Genomic DNA, 12,980 nt, shown 5'->3' on the forward strand with positions numbered 1-12,980 from the left:
AGGTATGCTAATATGCCTGTATGTGCCATTCTGCCGGCGTGAGCCAGTTGGCAAATGGTTAATGAGTGGCCATGTGTCTTGTTAAACTCTCTCCTGCAAAAAAGTTTTATCCCTATTGTGGGGGCACCAGTATGGTATTGGTATATCATATCCCCTCTCAAGCGTCTCTTCTCCAGAGAGAATAAGTTCAGTGCTCACAACCTTTCCTCATAACTAATATCCTCCAGACCCTTTATTAGCTTTGTTGCCCTTCTTTGTAGTCGTCCATTTCCAGTACATCCTTCCTGAGGACTGGTGCCCAGAACTGGACGGCATACTCTAGCGGGAGAATTATTGTTTTATCTCTGGAATTAATCCCCTTTTTAATGCATGCCAATATTCTGTTTGCTTTGTTAGCAGCAGCTTGGCATTGCATGCCATTGCTTAGCCTATCATCTACTAGGACCCCCAGGTCCTTTTCCATCCTTGATTCCCCCAGAGGTTCTCCCCCCAGTGTATGGATTGCATTCATATTTTTGCCACCCAAACGCATTATTTTACATTTTTCTACATTGAACCTCATTTGCCATGTAGTTGCCCACCCCATTAATTTGTTCAGATCTTTTTGTAAGGATTCCAAATCCTGCAGAGAAGTTATTGCCCTGCTTAGCTTAGTATCACCTGCAAATACAGAGATTAAACTGTTTACCCCATCCTCCAGAGTAGTAGATTAGCAGTGCATACAAATGTATTATAAACCAATTATAGTCCATAAACCACTGATATTAAATAACAAGATGTTCATGAGTGGGCACACGTTTCTACAGACTATTACAGAACTACATAGACTTCCTCTTTATTGTGGCATTTCTAAGTTCCTAAAACTGAAATGCAGTATGTGGTAACACCTTATTTTAGGAAGTTCTTAAAGATAACATCAACAGATATCAAGGATGCAGACTGAGCAGGGCACAGAATCGGGTTTGTCTGCAGCCTGCAATGAGGGGGGGTAAAAATCAAGAGAGAGAACCAGGTAGGTTATAGATGTGATCATTGATTAATATTGGGGGGGGATAGAAATGGGGTCACTTTGACATAGTTGGCCAGCAAAGCAATTAATTTGATGCATTTGGCTAGTGAGGGATCACTTTGATGTAGTGGACCAGAAAGGGCTCACTTTAACAAAGTTGACCAGGAAGGGATAACTTTGATGCAGTGGACCAGAGAGCATTCACTTTGATGAGGTTGGCCAGGGAGGGATCACTTTGATGTGGTTGACCAGAGAGGGATTACTTTAAATTCAATTGGTCAGGGAGGGATCACTTTGATTCAGTTGGCTAGAAAGAGATCACTTTCATTCAGTTGGCTAGAAAGAGATCACTTTCATTCAGTTGGCCTGGTGGGGATCACTCTGATGCTTCGGCCAGAAAGAAATCACATTGATGCAGTTGTCAAGCGAGGGATCACTTTGATTAAGTTGACCAGAAAGGGATCACTTTGATTCAGTTAACCAGAGAGCGATCTCTTTGATTCAGTTGACCAGAGCGGAACCACTTTGATTCAGATGACCATAAAGGTATCACTTTGATGCAGTTGACCAGAGAGAGATTTCTTTCATGCAGTTGGCCAGAGAGGGATCACTTTGACACAGTTGGCCAGAGAGGGATCACTTTAACAAATTTGACTAGAGAGGGATTAGTTTGATTCAGTTGACCAGAAAGGGTTCACTTTGATGTAGTTGACCAGAGAGGGATCACTTCAATGCAGTTGGCCAGAGAGGGATGACTTTGATTCAGTTGACCAGAAATTAATACATTTGATGCAGTTGGCCAGAGAGGGATGACTATGACGCAGTTGGCCAGAGAGGGATGACTTTGACGCATTTGGCCAGAGAGGGATGACTTTGATTCAGTTGACCAGAAAAGAATACATTTGATGCAGTTGGCCAGAGAGGTATCAATTTGATTCAGTTGGCCAGAGAGGGATAACTTTATTCAGTTGGCCAGAGAGGGATTACTTTAACGCAGTTGACCACAGAGGGATCACTTTGATTCAGTTGACCAGAGAGGGGTCACTTTGACATAGTTGGCCAGCAAAGGGATTACTTTGACGCAGTTGGTCAGTGAAGGATTACTTTGATTGAGTTGACCAGAAATTGCTCACTTTAACACAGTTGACCAGAAAGGGATAACTTTGATGCAGTTGACCAGAGAGGGATCACTTTGATGCGGTTGACCAAAGAGGGATCATTTTGATTCAGTTGGCCAGGGAGGGATCACTTTGATTCAGTTGATCAGAGAGGGATCACTTTGACATAGTTGGCCAGCAAATTAACTACGCTGATGCCGTTGTCCAGTTAAGGATTACTTTGATTCAGTTGACCAGAATGGGCTCACTTTGACGCAGTTGACCAGAGAAAGACCATTTTCATGCATTTGGCCAGAGAGGGATTACTTTGATGCAGTTGGCCAAAGAGTTGCACAGTGTTTGAACATGTCCATGTTGACATGCTAGTCGCTGGACCCGTTTTCTCATCTAGAGTTTTTCTGTGCTTTCAGTAATTCCCATCATGTTCTAGTTTGCTCCCAATGTGTCCCAGCCTGCTTTCAGCCTTAAGTTCCCTGTGTGTCCCATCCTTCTTCCAGCCTTAAGTTCCCTGTGTGTCCCAGCCTTCTTCCAGCCCTGTGCTCCCAGTGTTTCCCAGCCTGCTTCGAGCCTTGTGTTTCCAATGTGTCCCAACCTGCTTCCAGCCTTGAGTTCCCTGTGTGTCCCAGTCTGCTTCTAGTCTTGTGTTCTTCAGTTTAATATATTTTATTGAGAAGAATGGCATTGTAGAAAGGAAAAAAAGGAAATAACAATACTTATTAACCGTGTCCTGAATATACAGTGGCCACCCGAATTTTGTATTACCACATGTCCTCTTGTGCTTTGTCAACTGAGAAACAAGAGACTGCACAAATGAAACAGGCTGAAATATTTGCTATCCATGCCAATTTTTACATTAAAAAAAAGGAGAGAAATAAGAGACAAAAATAAAATAAATAAATAGATGAATGAAGTAAAATTAGGAAAAATTATAGCCTCCTAACAATCTCAAGATGACAGCTGAGGTGATTCCAGAAAGTTCCCCCACGGTGCCCAGACTTCCCTAAACATAAGTCATTATTATTTGCTGTGGATATTAGCTCTTCCATCTGCATTGTGTGGTTCATCTTTACTATCCATTCCAATATTGTTGGTGTTATTGGAGATTTCTAATGTCTTGGAATTAAAGCTCTTCCTGCCATCAAGAAAAATCAAAATATTCCCTTTATAATTGATTTAATTGATCCCGGGATCAGAGAGAGGAGCGCTACCTCCGTAGACTCCTGACACTTTTTGCCGTTGACCACATGACTTAGTTTAAATATAGCCGACCAAAATGGTTTTATATCCGGCAAAACCACCACAAGAGTAATAATGTGCCTCTCGATTCACAACATTTCCAACATAGGTCAGACATAGCTGGATTCATTTTGTTTAATAGGACCGGGAAACGATAAAGTCTTGTCAAAATCTTATAGTTGTGTTTCTGTGAATAAGAGGATAAAATTATTTTAACCACTTACCTACTGGGCACTTAAACCCCCTTCCTGCCCAGACCAATATTCAGCTTTCACAAATAGAGCTTTCTATTGATGGTATTTAATCACTGTGGGTTTTTTTTTTGCTAAAAAAATAATAAAAAAGACGGAACATTTTGAAAAACAGTTTCATAGTTTGTTATAAAATTTTGAAAACAGATCATTTTTCCCCTTCATTGATGTGCATTGATGAGGAGGCACTGATGGACACTAGGGATGGGCAAATATAAAAGCCGCAGAACACCCTTTATAAGTCTATGGGAGAAATCAAAAGTCCTAATTTTAAAGGCTTATATGCAAGTTATTGTCATAAAAAGTGTTTGGGGACCCAGGGGACATGTATCAATGCAAACAAAAATTTTAAATGCGGACGTTTTTTTGGGAGCAGTTATTTTAATAATGCTTAAAGTGAAACAAAAAAAGTGTAATATTCCTTTATATTTCGTACCTGGGGGGTGTCTATAGTATGCCTGTAAAGGGGGGCTTGTTTCCCATGTTTAGAACAGTCTGACAGCAAAATTAAATTTCTAAAGGAAAAAAGTAATTTAAAACTACTCGCGGCTATAATGAATTGTCAGTCTGACAATACACATAAAAGTTAATTGATAAAAACGGCATGGAATTTCCCTACAGGGGAACCCTGAACCAAACTTTTTTTTTTAAATGCCTGGGGGTCCTCCCTAAATTCCATACCAGGTCTGGTATGGATTTTAAGGGAAACCCCGTGCCAAAATGAAAAAAAATAGTGTGGGGTCCCCCCAAAAATCCTTACCAGACCCTTATCCGAGTAGGCAAGCTGGCAGGCCACAGGAAAAGAGGGGGAGCGAGAGAGCGACTGCCTCCTGAACCGTACCAGGCCACATGCCCTCAACATTGGGAAGGTGCTTTGGGGTAGCAGTCCCCCCAAAGCACCTTGTCCCCATGTTGATGGGGAGAAGGGCCTCATCCCCACAACCCTTGCCCGATGGTTGTGGGGGTCTGCGGGCGGGGGGCTTATCGGAATATGGAAGCCTCCTTTAACAAGGGGACCCCCAGATTCCGCCCCCCTGCGTGAATTGATAAAAAGGTACAAATGTACCCCTACCATTTCACAAAAAAATTGCCAAAAAGGTTAAAAAGAGAGTTTTTGACAAGTCCTTTATTAATTTCCCCATGCCAAAATTTTACATTTTGGCACGGGGTTCCCCTTAATATCCATACCAGACCTGAAGGGCCTGGTATGGAATTTAGGGGAACCCCCACGCGTTTTTTTTTCAAAATTTTGGTTTGGAGTTCTCCTGTGGGGAAATCCCATGCCGTTTCTATCAATGAACTTTTATGTGTATTGTAGGACCAACAATTCATTATAGCCACGAGTAGTTTTAACCACTTCCCGACCAGCGCACGACGATGTACGTCGACAGAATGGCACGGGCAGGCATATTGGCGTACAGGTACGTCCAATATTCAATGCCGCCCTGCCATCGGGAGCGCGCCGCAGGCGGTGTGCTCCCGCGCTGGTCGGGACCCCCGTGAGTCCGGGCGCGGGACCCACAGACTCGATCGCCACGGGCATCCCGGCGATCGTCTCACGGAGCGGCCGAATGGAGGAAATGCCGTGTAAACAGCATTTCTCCATTCTGCCTAGCAACTAGTGACGCTGATCTCTGCTCCATGTGATTGGAGCAGAGATCAGTGTTCACTAAATGAAAGCCCAACCCCCCCACAGTTAGTAACACACCCCTAGGAACACTTAACCCCTACACTGCCACCCCCTGGTTAACCCCTTCACTGCCAGTGTCATTTACACAGGAATCACTGCATTTATATAGCAGTGATTACTGTATAAATGACAATGGTCCCAAAAATGTGTCAAAAATGTCCGATGGGTCCCCCACAATGTCACAGTCACAATAAAAATCGCTGATCGCCGCCATTACTAGTAAAAAAAATAATAATAAAAAATTATTAATAAAAATGCTATAAAACTATCCCTATTTTGTAAACGCTATAACTTTTGCGCAAACCAATCAATAATCGCTTATTGCTATTTTTTTTTATTTTTTTTTATTTTATTTTTTTTAATTTAAAAGATGTTTATTGAAACCAAGACAATACATATATCAAATTGCTCTCACGTAGGAGAGACAGCAGTAAGGCACGTAGTAAACAACAAAAGACAATATGCCAAAGGACAATGAAAAGGGGGATGATGGCGCCCGCGAACCAAAACTACAAGAATACTGGTCAAAAATGCGGGGCACATGTGAATTGGGGGGGAGCGAGTGATGCACACGGGAGTCCCCAGCTAAAAAGAAGTCCAGGGAAGGGGGAGAGGGGAACGGTTTCAGTGGTAAAGGGAGAATTCAATTTCTTTTGGGGAGCCCGGCTTCCAGACACCCCACATGGGCTCAGACTGTGCCCGGAGCTCTGAGCCCCCCAAACCCCTAACCCCCTAGGACTACCGCGTGCATCAAACCTGACATAGAACAACTTAACAAGAATAATGTCAACCAAACGAACTCAGGGACTGAAAACGTAGTAAAAAATGCGATCCGACTCTGGACCCTCCAAACAAGAAACAATGGGAGGGGCCAGAGTAGGGAAGGCCCTATGGGCCACAAGATAACAGTGTCTATGCAGGCCAAAAGGTAGGTCAATCTTGCTCAGTCCAGGCTCCAAACTTGTGCCGCATATCCAACACCTCCCGACGAAAGATTTCGAGGGGAGGGACGGAGTAGAGAGAAGAAGAAAGACAGGACAGAAACAGAGGGGACAGAATAGGGAAAGGGAGAAGGGAAAGGAATGGGTAGGGGAGGTACCCGTGCCAGGGGGAGCTCCTAGGGGAAGGCAGGGATCTCGTTGTGATACAGGTTGTCAAAAATACGCCCTGTTCTAGGGCTAGAGGAGAACCCCCACGTAGCGAGCCCAGGGATTCCAGATTTTCTTGAATTTTTTATATTTATCAATGATGAGACTGGAGGTCTTTTCCTGGAACATAATCCAGGAGATTTTCTGTTTAGCTGCTGGGTACGAGACCTTTGGGGACTTCCAAGCCCGGGCTATGGTCATCTTGGCACTAATCAAAATGTAGTGGATCAAACATTGTTGGTATTTAGAAGTATTAGGGATTGGCTGGTTCAGGAGCGCTATAGCAGGGGTTTGGGGGGCTGCAACGTCAGTGACCTTGCGGATCAGAGAGAAGATTTTGTTCCAGTAGCTTCTTACCCGGGGACACTCCCATAGGATATGGAGAAGGGAGCCCATGTGGCCACAGCCTCGAAAACATAAAGGCGAGGTCTGTGGGTAGAATTTAGCCAGGCGGGTTGGGACCAGATACCATCTAGTGAGGACCTTAACGTCTGCCTCAATGAGGGAGACATTAAGGATCCCTGTGAAGGCTCTTGAAAAATAGGAGTGCCAAGTGTCCATGTCCCACTCTAAGTCAAGGTCTCGCTCCCAGCTTAGCATATAACTGGATTTCTCCGAGGGGGTAGACAGAGCTGTGTAGATCAGGGAGATTCCCCCCTTCATGTCCATGGCTGAGACACACCACTGTTCATAAGGAGTGACCTCAAGGCGATCTGAGTTGGTGTGTAGGAGAGAGCGTAAAAAGTGATTTATCTGATAAAAATGGAACTGCTCCGTGGGGGGCATGGCAAGTTGGGAGATGCATTGCTTTAAGGTGACGGGACCATTCATATTAAAGAAGTGCCCAATCCTATATAGGCCTTTGTCCAGCCACCATCGAAAAGCTTTAACGTTTAAACCGGGGGGGAAGGCAGGATTATTAAAGATATGGGCCAGGGGGTGCCAGCTGGAAGTAATTGCTATTTTTTTTACCAAAAATATGTAGAAGAATACGTATCGGCCTAAACTGAGGGAAAAAAATGTTTTTTTATATATTTTTGGGGATATTTATTATAACAAAAAGTAAAAAATAATGCGTTTTTTTTTTCAAAATTGTCGCTCTATTTTTGTTTATAGCGCAAAAAATAAAAACCGCAGGGGTGATCAAATACCACCAAAAGAAAGCTCTATTTGTGGGAAAAAAAGGACGTCAATTTTGTTTGGGAGCGACGTCGCACGACCGCGCAATTGTCAGTTAAAGCGACGCAGTGCCGAATCGCAAAAAGTGGTCTGGTCTTTGACCAGCAAAATGGTCCGGTCTGCAAGTGGTTAAATGACTTTTTTTCCTTTAGAAATGTAATTTTGCTGTCAGTCTGTTCTATACACAGGAAACATGCGCACCTTCACAGGCATACTATATACACCCCCCAGGTACGAAATTTAAAGGAATATTACACTTTTATTGTTTCACATTAAGCATGAATAAAATCACTGCTCCTGAAAAAATTGCCATTTTTAAAACTTTTTTTGCATTTATACATGTCCCCTGGGGCAGGATCTGGGTCCCCAAACACTTTTTATGACAATGCCATGCATATGTCTTTAAAATTAGCACTTTTGATTATTCATGTCCCATAGACTTTAAGCATTTTCAAACAATGTTTTTGCCTGTTCGCATGTTCTGGATGCGAACCGAACCGGGGGGGATGGTGTTCGGCTCATCCCTAATGATAAGGATTAGATGGTGAGCTATGGCGCTAAAACCCAATGTGTATTTAACCTATAAATATTGACAAGGAAAAGGGGGAGTAAGGGAGAAAAATAAAAAATAAAAATAAAAGAACCTTCACATAAAAGACCTCAAAAGAAAAAATGTGGGTTCAGTTGGACTTTTTAGGCATAAAGAAAGTTGTAAACACAACCAGTATATTCAAAAGAAATTATTTCTATTTATTTTTAAAACAAAAAATAAAAACAGAAAATAAAGAGTTTAATTTCCTTTTTACACACAAAAAATAAATGTTTCCTCCTTATAACTACACATTTAAGACCTAATTGACATCCTATCAAAAGTAGTAAAATCCATTTCAAATATCCAAAAAGGAAAAGACAAAATATATATCTATATAAATATAGGATCAAGGATATCAACCATACAGTCAGTAATTACATATATTTTTGGTGCTCTACATGTTTCGCGTCTGTGATGACGCTTCTTCAAGAGCTGATAACAGTATTCTAAATTGTAAGGAGAGAATATAAATAAATAAAAAAGGAAAAAACATATATGTATATAAAATACTAAAAAACACATATATAAGCATACATATAAAATACATATATCCAAATATATATAACATATTTCGTTATATCACCCATCAGAGTACTGAGGTGTTTCAAAAAAGGGGGGGAATGAAGGAGAGGGAAAAAAAAAAAGGGGGGGGGAGGGGGGAGAGGGAAAAAAGGGGATTTTCTGGGACCACGATGTGGGGGCGGATATAACATTCCTATTTCATATCATATAGTGTCAAGCCATCAATACTTACATTCCTTCATAGAGTGTGTCCCATATAAAGAGACCACCATTTCCGAAGGAGACTGGGGAAGTTGGTACGATTGATTACACAACCATTTCTCCACAAAGGGAGAAAAAAAAAAGGGAAAAGAAGAAAGGGAAGGAAAAAAAGGGGGAAAAAAAAGGGAAGTAATTGTTGAGCAGAAAAATATAAATATAGATTTTGAGCTTAGTGGAATCACTTTAAAGGTGTATTGGGCTCATAAGGTTTCAAATCTTCAGTGTTTAATAAGTATTCTTGAGACGTAAGTAAACAGAAGTAGGATCGGTGATGGATACTGTTTAGTATCCCCTGAGCTGTATAGATAAAAGAAAAAACATAAAAATGGGGATTTTTAGGATTTTATATAAATAATATCCAAAAACATAAAAAAATATCCCTAAGAGTGAGAGAAAATAAAGGACCCACTATTTAGGTGAAACGCCAATTATTTGAACAACAAAGAAAAAAAGAAAAAAAAGAGAGCCAGCAAGAAAAATTGTGCAGTGTATGCTGAGACTAAACTATTAATAGTGCTTTAAGAAACCCACCATAATAGTTAAAAGAGATGAAAGAAATATATCCAGTGAAAATAAGAGAAGGATATATACAGTTGTGTAGACCAATTACCTCAAGGTGCAATGAAAACGGACCAAGTTCCCACTGGGTAAAGAAGGAAGGTAAAAGGGGGAATCAAAAAGGCAGACTATTCAGCCCATTCACCCCTATCATATTGTTTGTTGTGTACAAGATGGCCGCCATTCATGGACACCAGCCACGTGTGTCCTTTTATATATATCCGTCCCGGTAGTGACGCCACTCCGCACTAGACGGAAGTGACGTTCACCTACCCGACCAACGTCTCCTACGATGCGTTCGGACGGCCACGACGCTACACCCGAACGTGCGGCGTCCTCGCATAAGGCGTGTGTACGTTCGTATACCAAAACAAAACGTCTGGCCACCATAACAAACAGACGTGCACCGGATATAGGAGGAACACCTCAAAGGTTCCTCCCCGATCTGCGGAGGTGAACAGAGGGGCCTCGTTTCGATACATCGGATGGGGACAATACCAGAGGGGACCGTGAGGACAACCCACGGGTCCCTATGGTGGAGCGCCAGACCCTACATCCTGAATGGAAATCCCATGGGATCATTGGGGGTCGCGCTTACGTGGTCGCACACTGTGGTCAAAGAGAAAAAAACAAAACACCTGAGCATTGATGAGGTAATAATTACAATAAACCATAAATATGCATAACTGTTTATAAACAAATTAAACTGTTACAAAAAGGCAGATCAGATTCGAGTTGATCAGCCATTAATCAGTCAAATCATTAATTATTAATTACATCCCGATGCGGTATACATAAAATTCAAAACAAACAAAATGAACATCCATATATTTATTATTTATTTATTTAACCTATAAAGGTCTATTCATGAAAATATATGCACAATTAATTTATAAGTGTTACAATACGGTGCTACAAAAAAAAAATTTTTATATATTCAGTGTGTGCAAATATGTGCTGACACTACTGTGACCCATAAATATGATTAGCTTATAATAATAATAACAAATTCATAAAAATTCATAAAATTCATAAAAAAAATCATAAAAAACATTCAAAAATGTGTGCAAAATGATTAATCCCAAAAAAACCATATAAGAGATTGTGCAAAATAATTAATCCCAAAGAACGTCTTTGTGCATAGAAAAAAACTTTCAAAATCGCATTCTGGGATCGCTGGAAAGTCCCATACAGTAATGTTCCAAGTAGTGGTAATAAAGTAAAGTGACTAGTGCAAAAGTGCCAATCCTCAATGTAGAGAAAACACTCATCCCCGGTGCACCACTCAGTGTTGTGGTAATGTGAATGCTCTCACCAGATCATGTACCCCTGTGGGGTTGGATGGGCTTTCACAGTATGAGCCACTGTGCTGCTGACTGGATACTGCTGCTGGTGCGCTGGGGGAATGTTCACTCTTCACTTTATGTGTACTCCGTTGTTATATACATTGAGGGAAGAAAAACATATCCATGGTTCAAATACGTTTAAACCAGATTTTTATTTGGTTGTATGAAAGAAAATTACTCACATTTACTTATGAGAACAGTTCCCATTTGTGAACAGATAGAAAACAAACTCCGCCGGCCGCTGCTGGCTATGGGAAGGGTGCACCTACATAGCCACACCCTACGCGTTTCGTCAGAGTGACGTCTTCTGGACAAATTTTTGAATGTTTTTTATGATTTTTTAATGAATTTTTATGAATTTGTTATTATTATTATAAGCAAATCATATTTATGGGTCACAGTAGTGTCAGCACATATTTGCACACACTGAATATATAAAAATATTTTTTTTGTAGCACCGTATTGCAACACTTATAAATTAATTGTGTATATATTTTCATGAATAGACCTTTATAGGTTAAATACACATTGGGTTTTAGCGCCATAGCCCACCATCTAATCCTTTACATTCCAACCTCCCCCCCCCACCTATAGGGGGTGGAGGATCTAGGCAAAGGCAGCTCTAACCCTTGTAAATCTCACAAGTCACAGTAGTTTTTATTTTAATTTTATTTCAATTTTCATTCGTTTTAGTCACATACAGAGTGGAAAGTCTGTAGCGGGACTTTATTTATTTATTTACTCATCCCTAATTATCACTGATAAGGTGGCACGATTGGGCACTGATAGGTGGTACTGATAAGCACTGAAGAGGCGGCACTGATAGGTGGCACTCAGAACTGGCACTGATGGTTGATACTGATTGGCACTGATGGGTGGCACTGATAAGCAGCACTGATCAGAGGCACTGATGATGAGGCACTGGTGGGCATTAATGGGTGGCACTGGTGAGGCAGCCATGGCTCTCTGTGTGAGGGACCAATGTCCTGCTAACAGAAGGTGATGATCTGCTTTTTTTCTACTCACACTGACAGTGTGATGGGAAAAAAATACTTCTGTTTACATCACGTGATCAACTGTCATTGGCGGACATAGACTCGGTGACCGCAAAGCGCACCCCCAGGGACATGCAGGCAGCTTATGCAGGGGAGGATGTCCATGGACGGCCTCCCGGCAATTAAGGCCCGCACTGTAGCCATTTTTTTGGCTATAGGGTGGACGGCATGTAGTTAAAACTGAGAGAGAAAACTTTATCCCAGTCTTCAAGGGCCACATGTTTACCTAGCTCCCAGTCTTGGATATAGAAGGGGCAGTCGGGAAATGTGTGTGATAATAAAATGGCATATGTTATAGATAAAGCATGGGGGCATTTTGAGTCAGAGAGGCACAACTCCTCAAACTCAGTTAAGTCCCCACAGAGACTTGACCTACTCAGCTCTTTATAAAAATTGCGTAGTTGGAAATATTAAAGCTACTCACTCAGTCTTGTGTTCCCAGTTTGTACCAGCCTGCATACAGTTTTGTGTTCCTATTGTTTCCAAGTCTGCTTCCAGCCTTGTGCTCCCATTGTGTCCCATCCTGCTTCAAGCCTTGTTTTTCCAGTGTGTCCAAGCCTGCTTCCAGCCCCATGTTTTCTTAGTGTGTCCCAGCCTTCAGCCAGCCTTGTTTTGTCATTGTGTCCTAACCTGCTTAAAGCCTTGAGTTCCCAGTGTGTCCTAGCCTTCGGCCAGCCTTGAGTTCCCAGTGTGTCCCAGCCTGCTTCCAGCCCCATGCTTTCTTAGTGTGCCCCAGCCTTCGACCAGCCTTGTGTCCCCAGTGTGTCCCAGCTTGCTCCCAGTCTTGTGCTCTCAGTGTGTTCCAGTCTGCTTCCAGCCTTGTATTCCCAGAGTCTCCCTACCTGATTCGAACCTTGTATTCCCAGTAAAAGATTTGTATAGATAGGGTTTGATCAAAAAATAGAATGGTACCACATCCCAAGCAATAAATATTTAAAGATATAGGGAAGAAACAAACAGGGGACTGGAGGGTAACCAACCCCCGGGACTTTTAAGACGGTACCCAATAGCAAAA

At 41.9% G+C, this 12,980-nt stretch overlaps 1 protein-coding gene across 3 annotated transcripts in view; it reads left to right on the forward strand.

Annotated features, from left to right (window-relative positions):
* Positions 1–944: 944 nt before the first annotated feature.
* Positions 945–12,980, forward strand: part of LOC143962015 (asialoglycoprotein receptor 2-like) — a 99,875-nt gene continuing 87,839 nt past the window's right edge. For 2 of the 3 annotated variants that reach the window (XM_077471355.1, XM_077471357.1), the window contains exon 1: positions 945–1,012. In XM_077471355.1, the coding sequence (XP_077327481.1) occupies positions 979–1,012 (34 nt within the window). In that variant the 5' untranslated portion in view covers positions 945–978. The remainder of the gene's footprint in view (positions 1,013–12,980) is intronic. The other variant, XM_077471356.1, reaches the window with a different exon arrangement.

The sequence above is a fragment of the Lithobates pipiens genome, unplaced genomic scaffold (assembly GCF_037356315.1).
Source record: "Lithobates pipiens isolate NorthernLeopardFrog02 unplaced genomic scaffold, aLitPip1_a1.2 Scaffold_8, whole genome shotgun sequence".
In the NCBI taxonomy this organism is placed as follows: domain Eukaryota; kingdom Metazoa; phylum Chordata; class Amphibia; order Anura; family Ranidae; genus Lithobates; species Lithobates pipiens.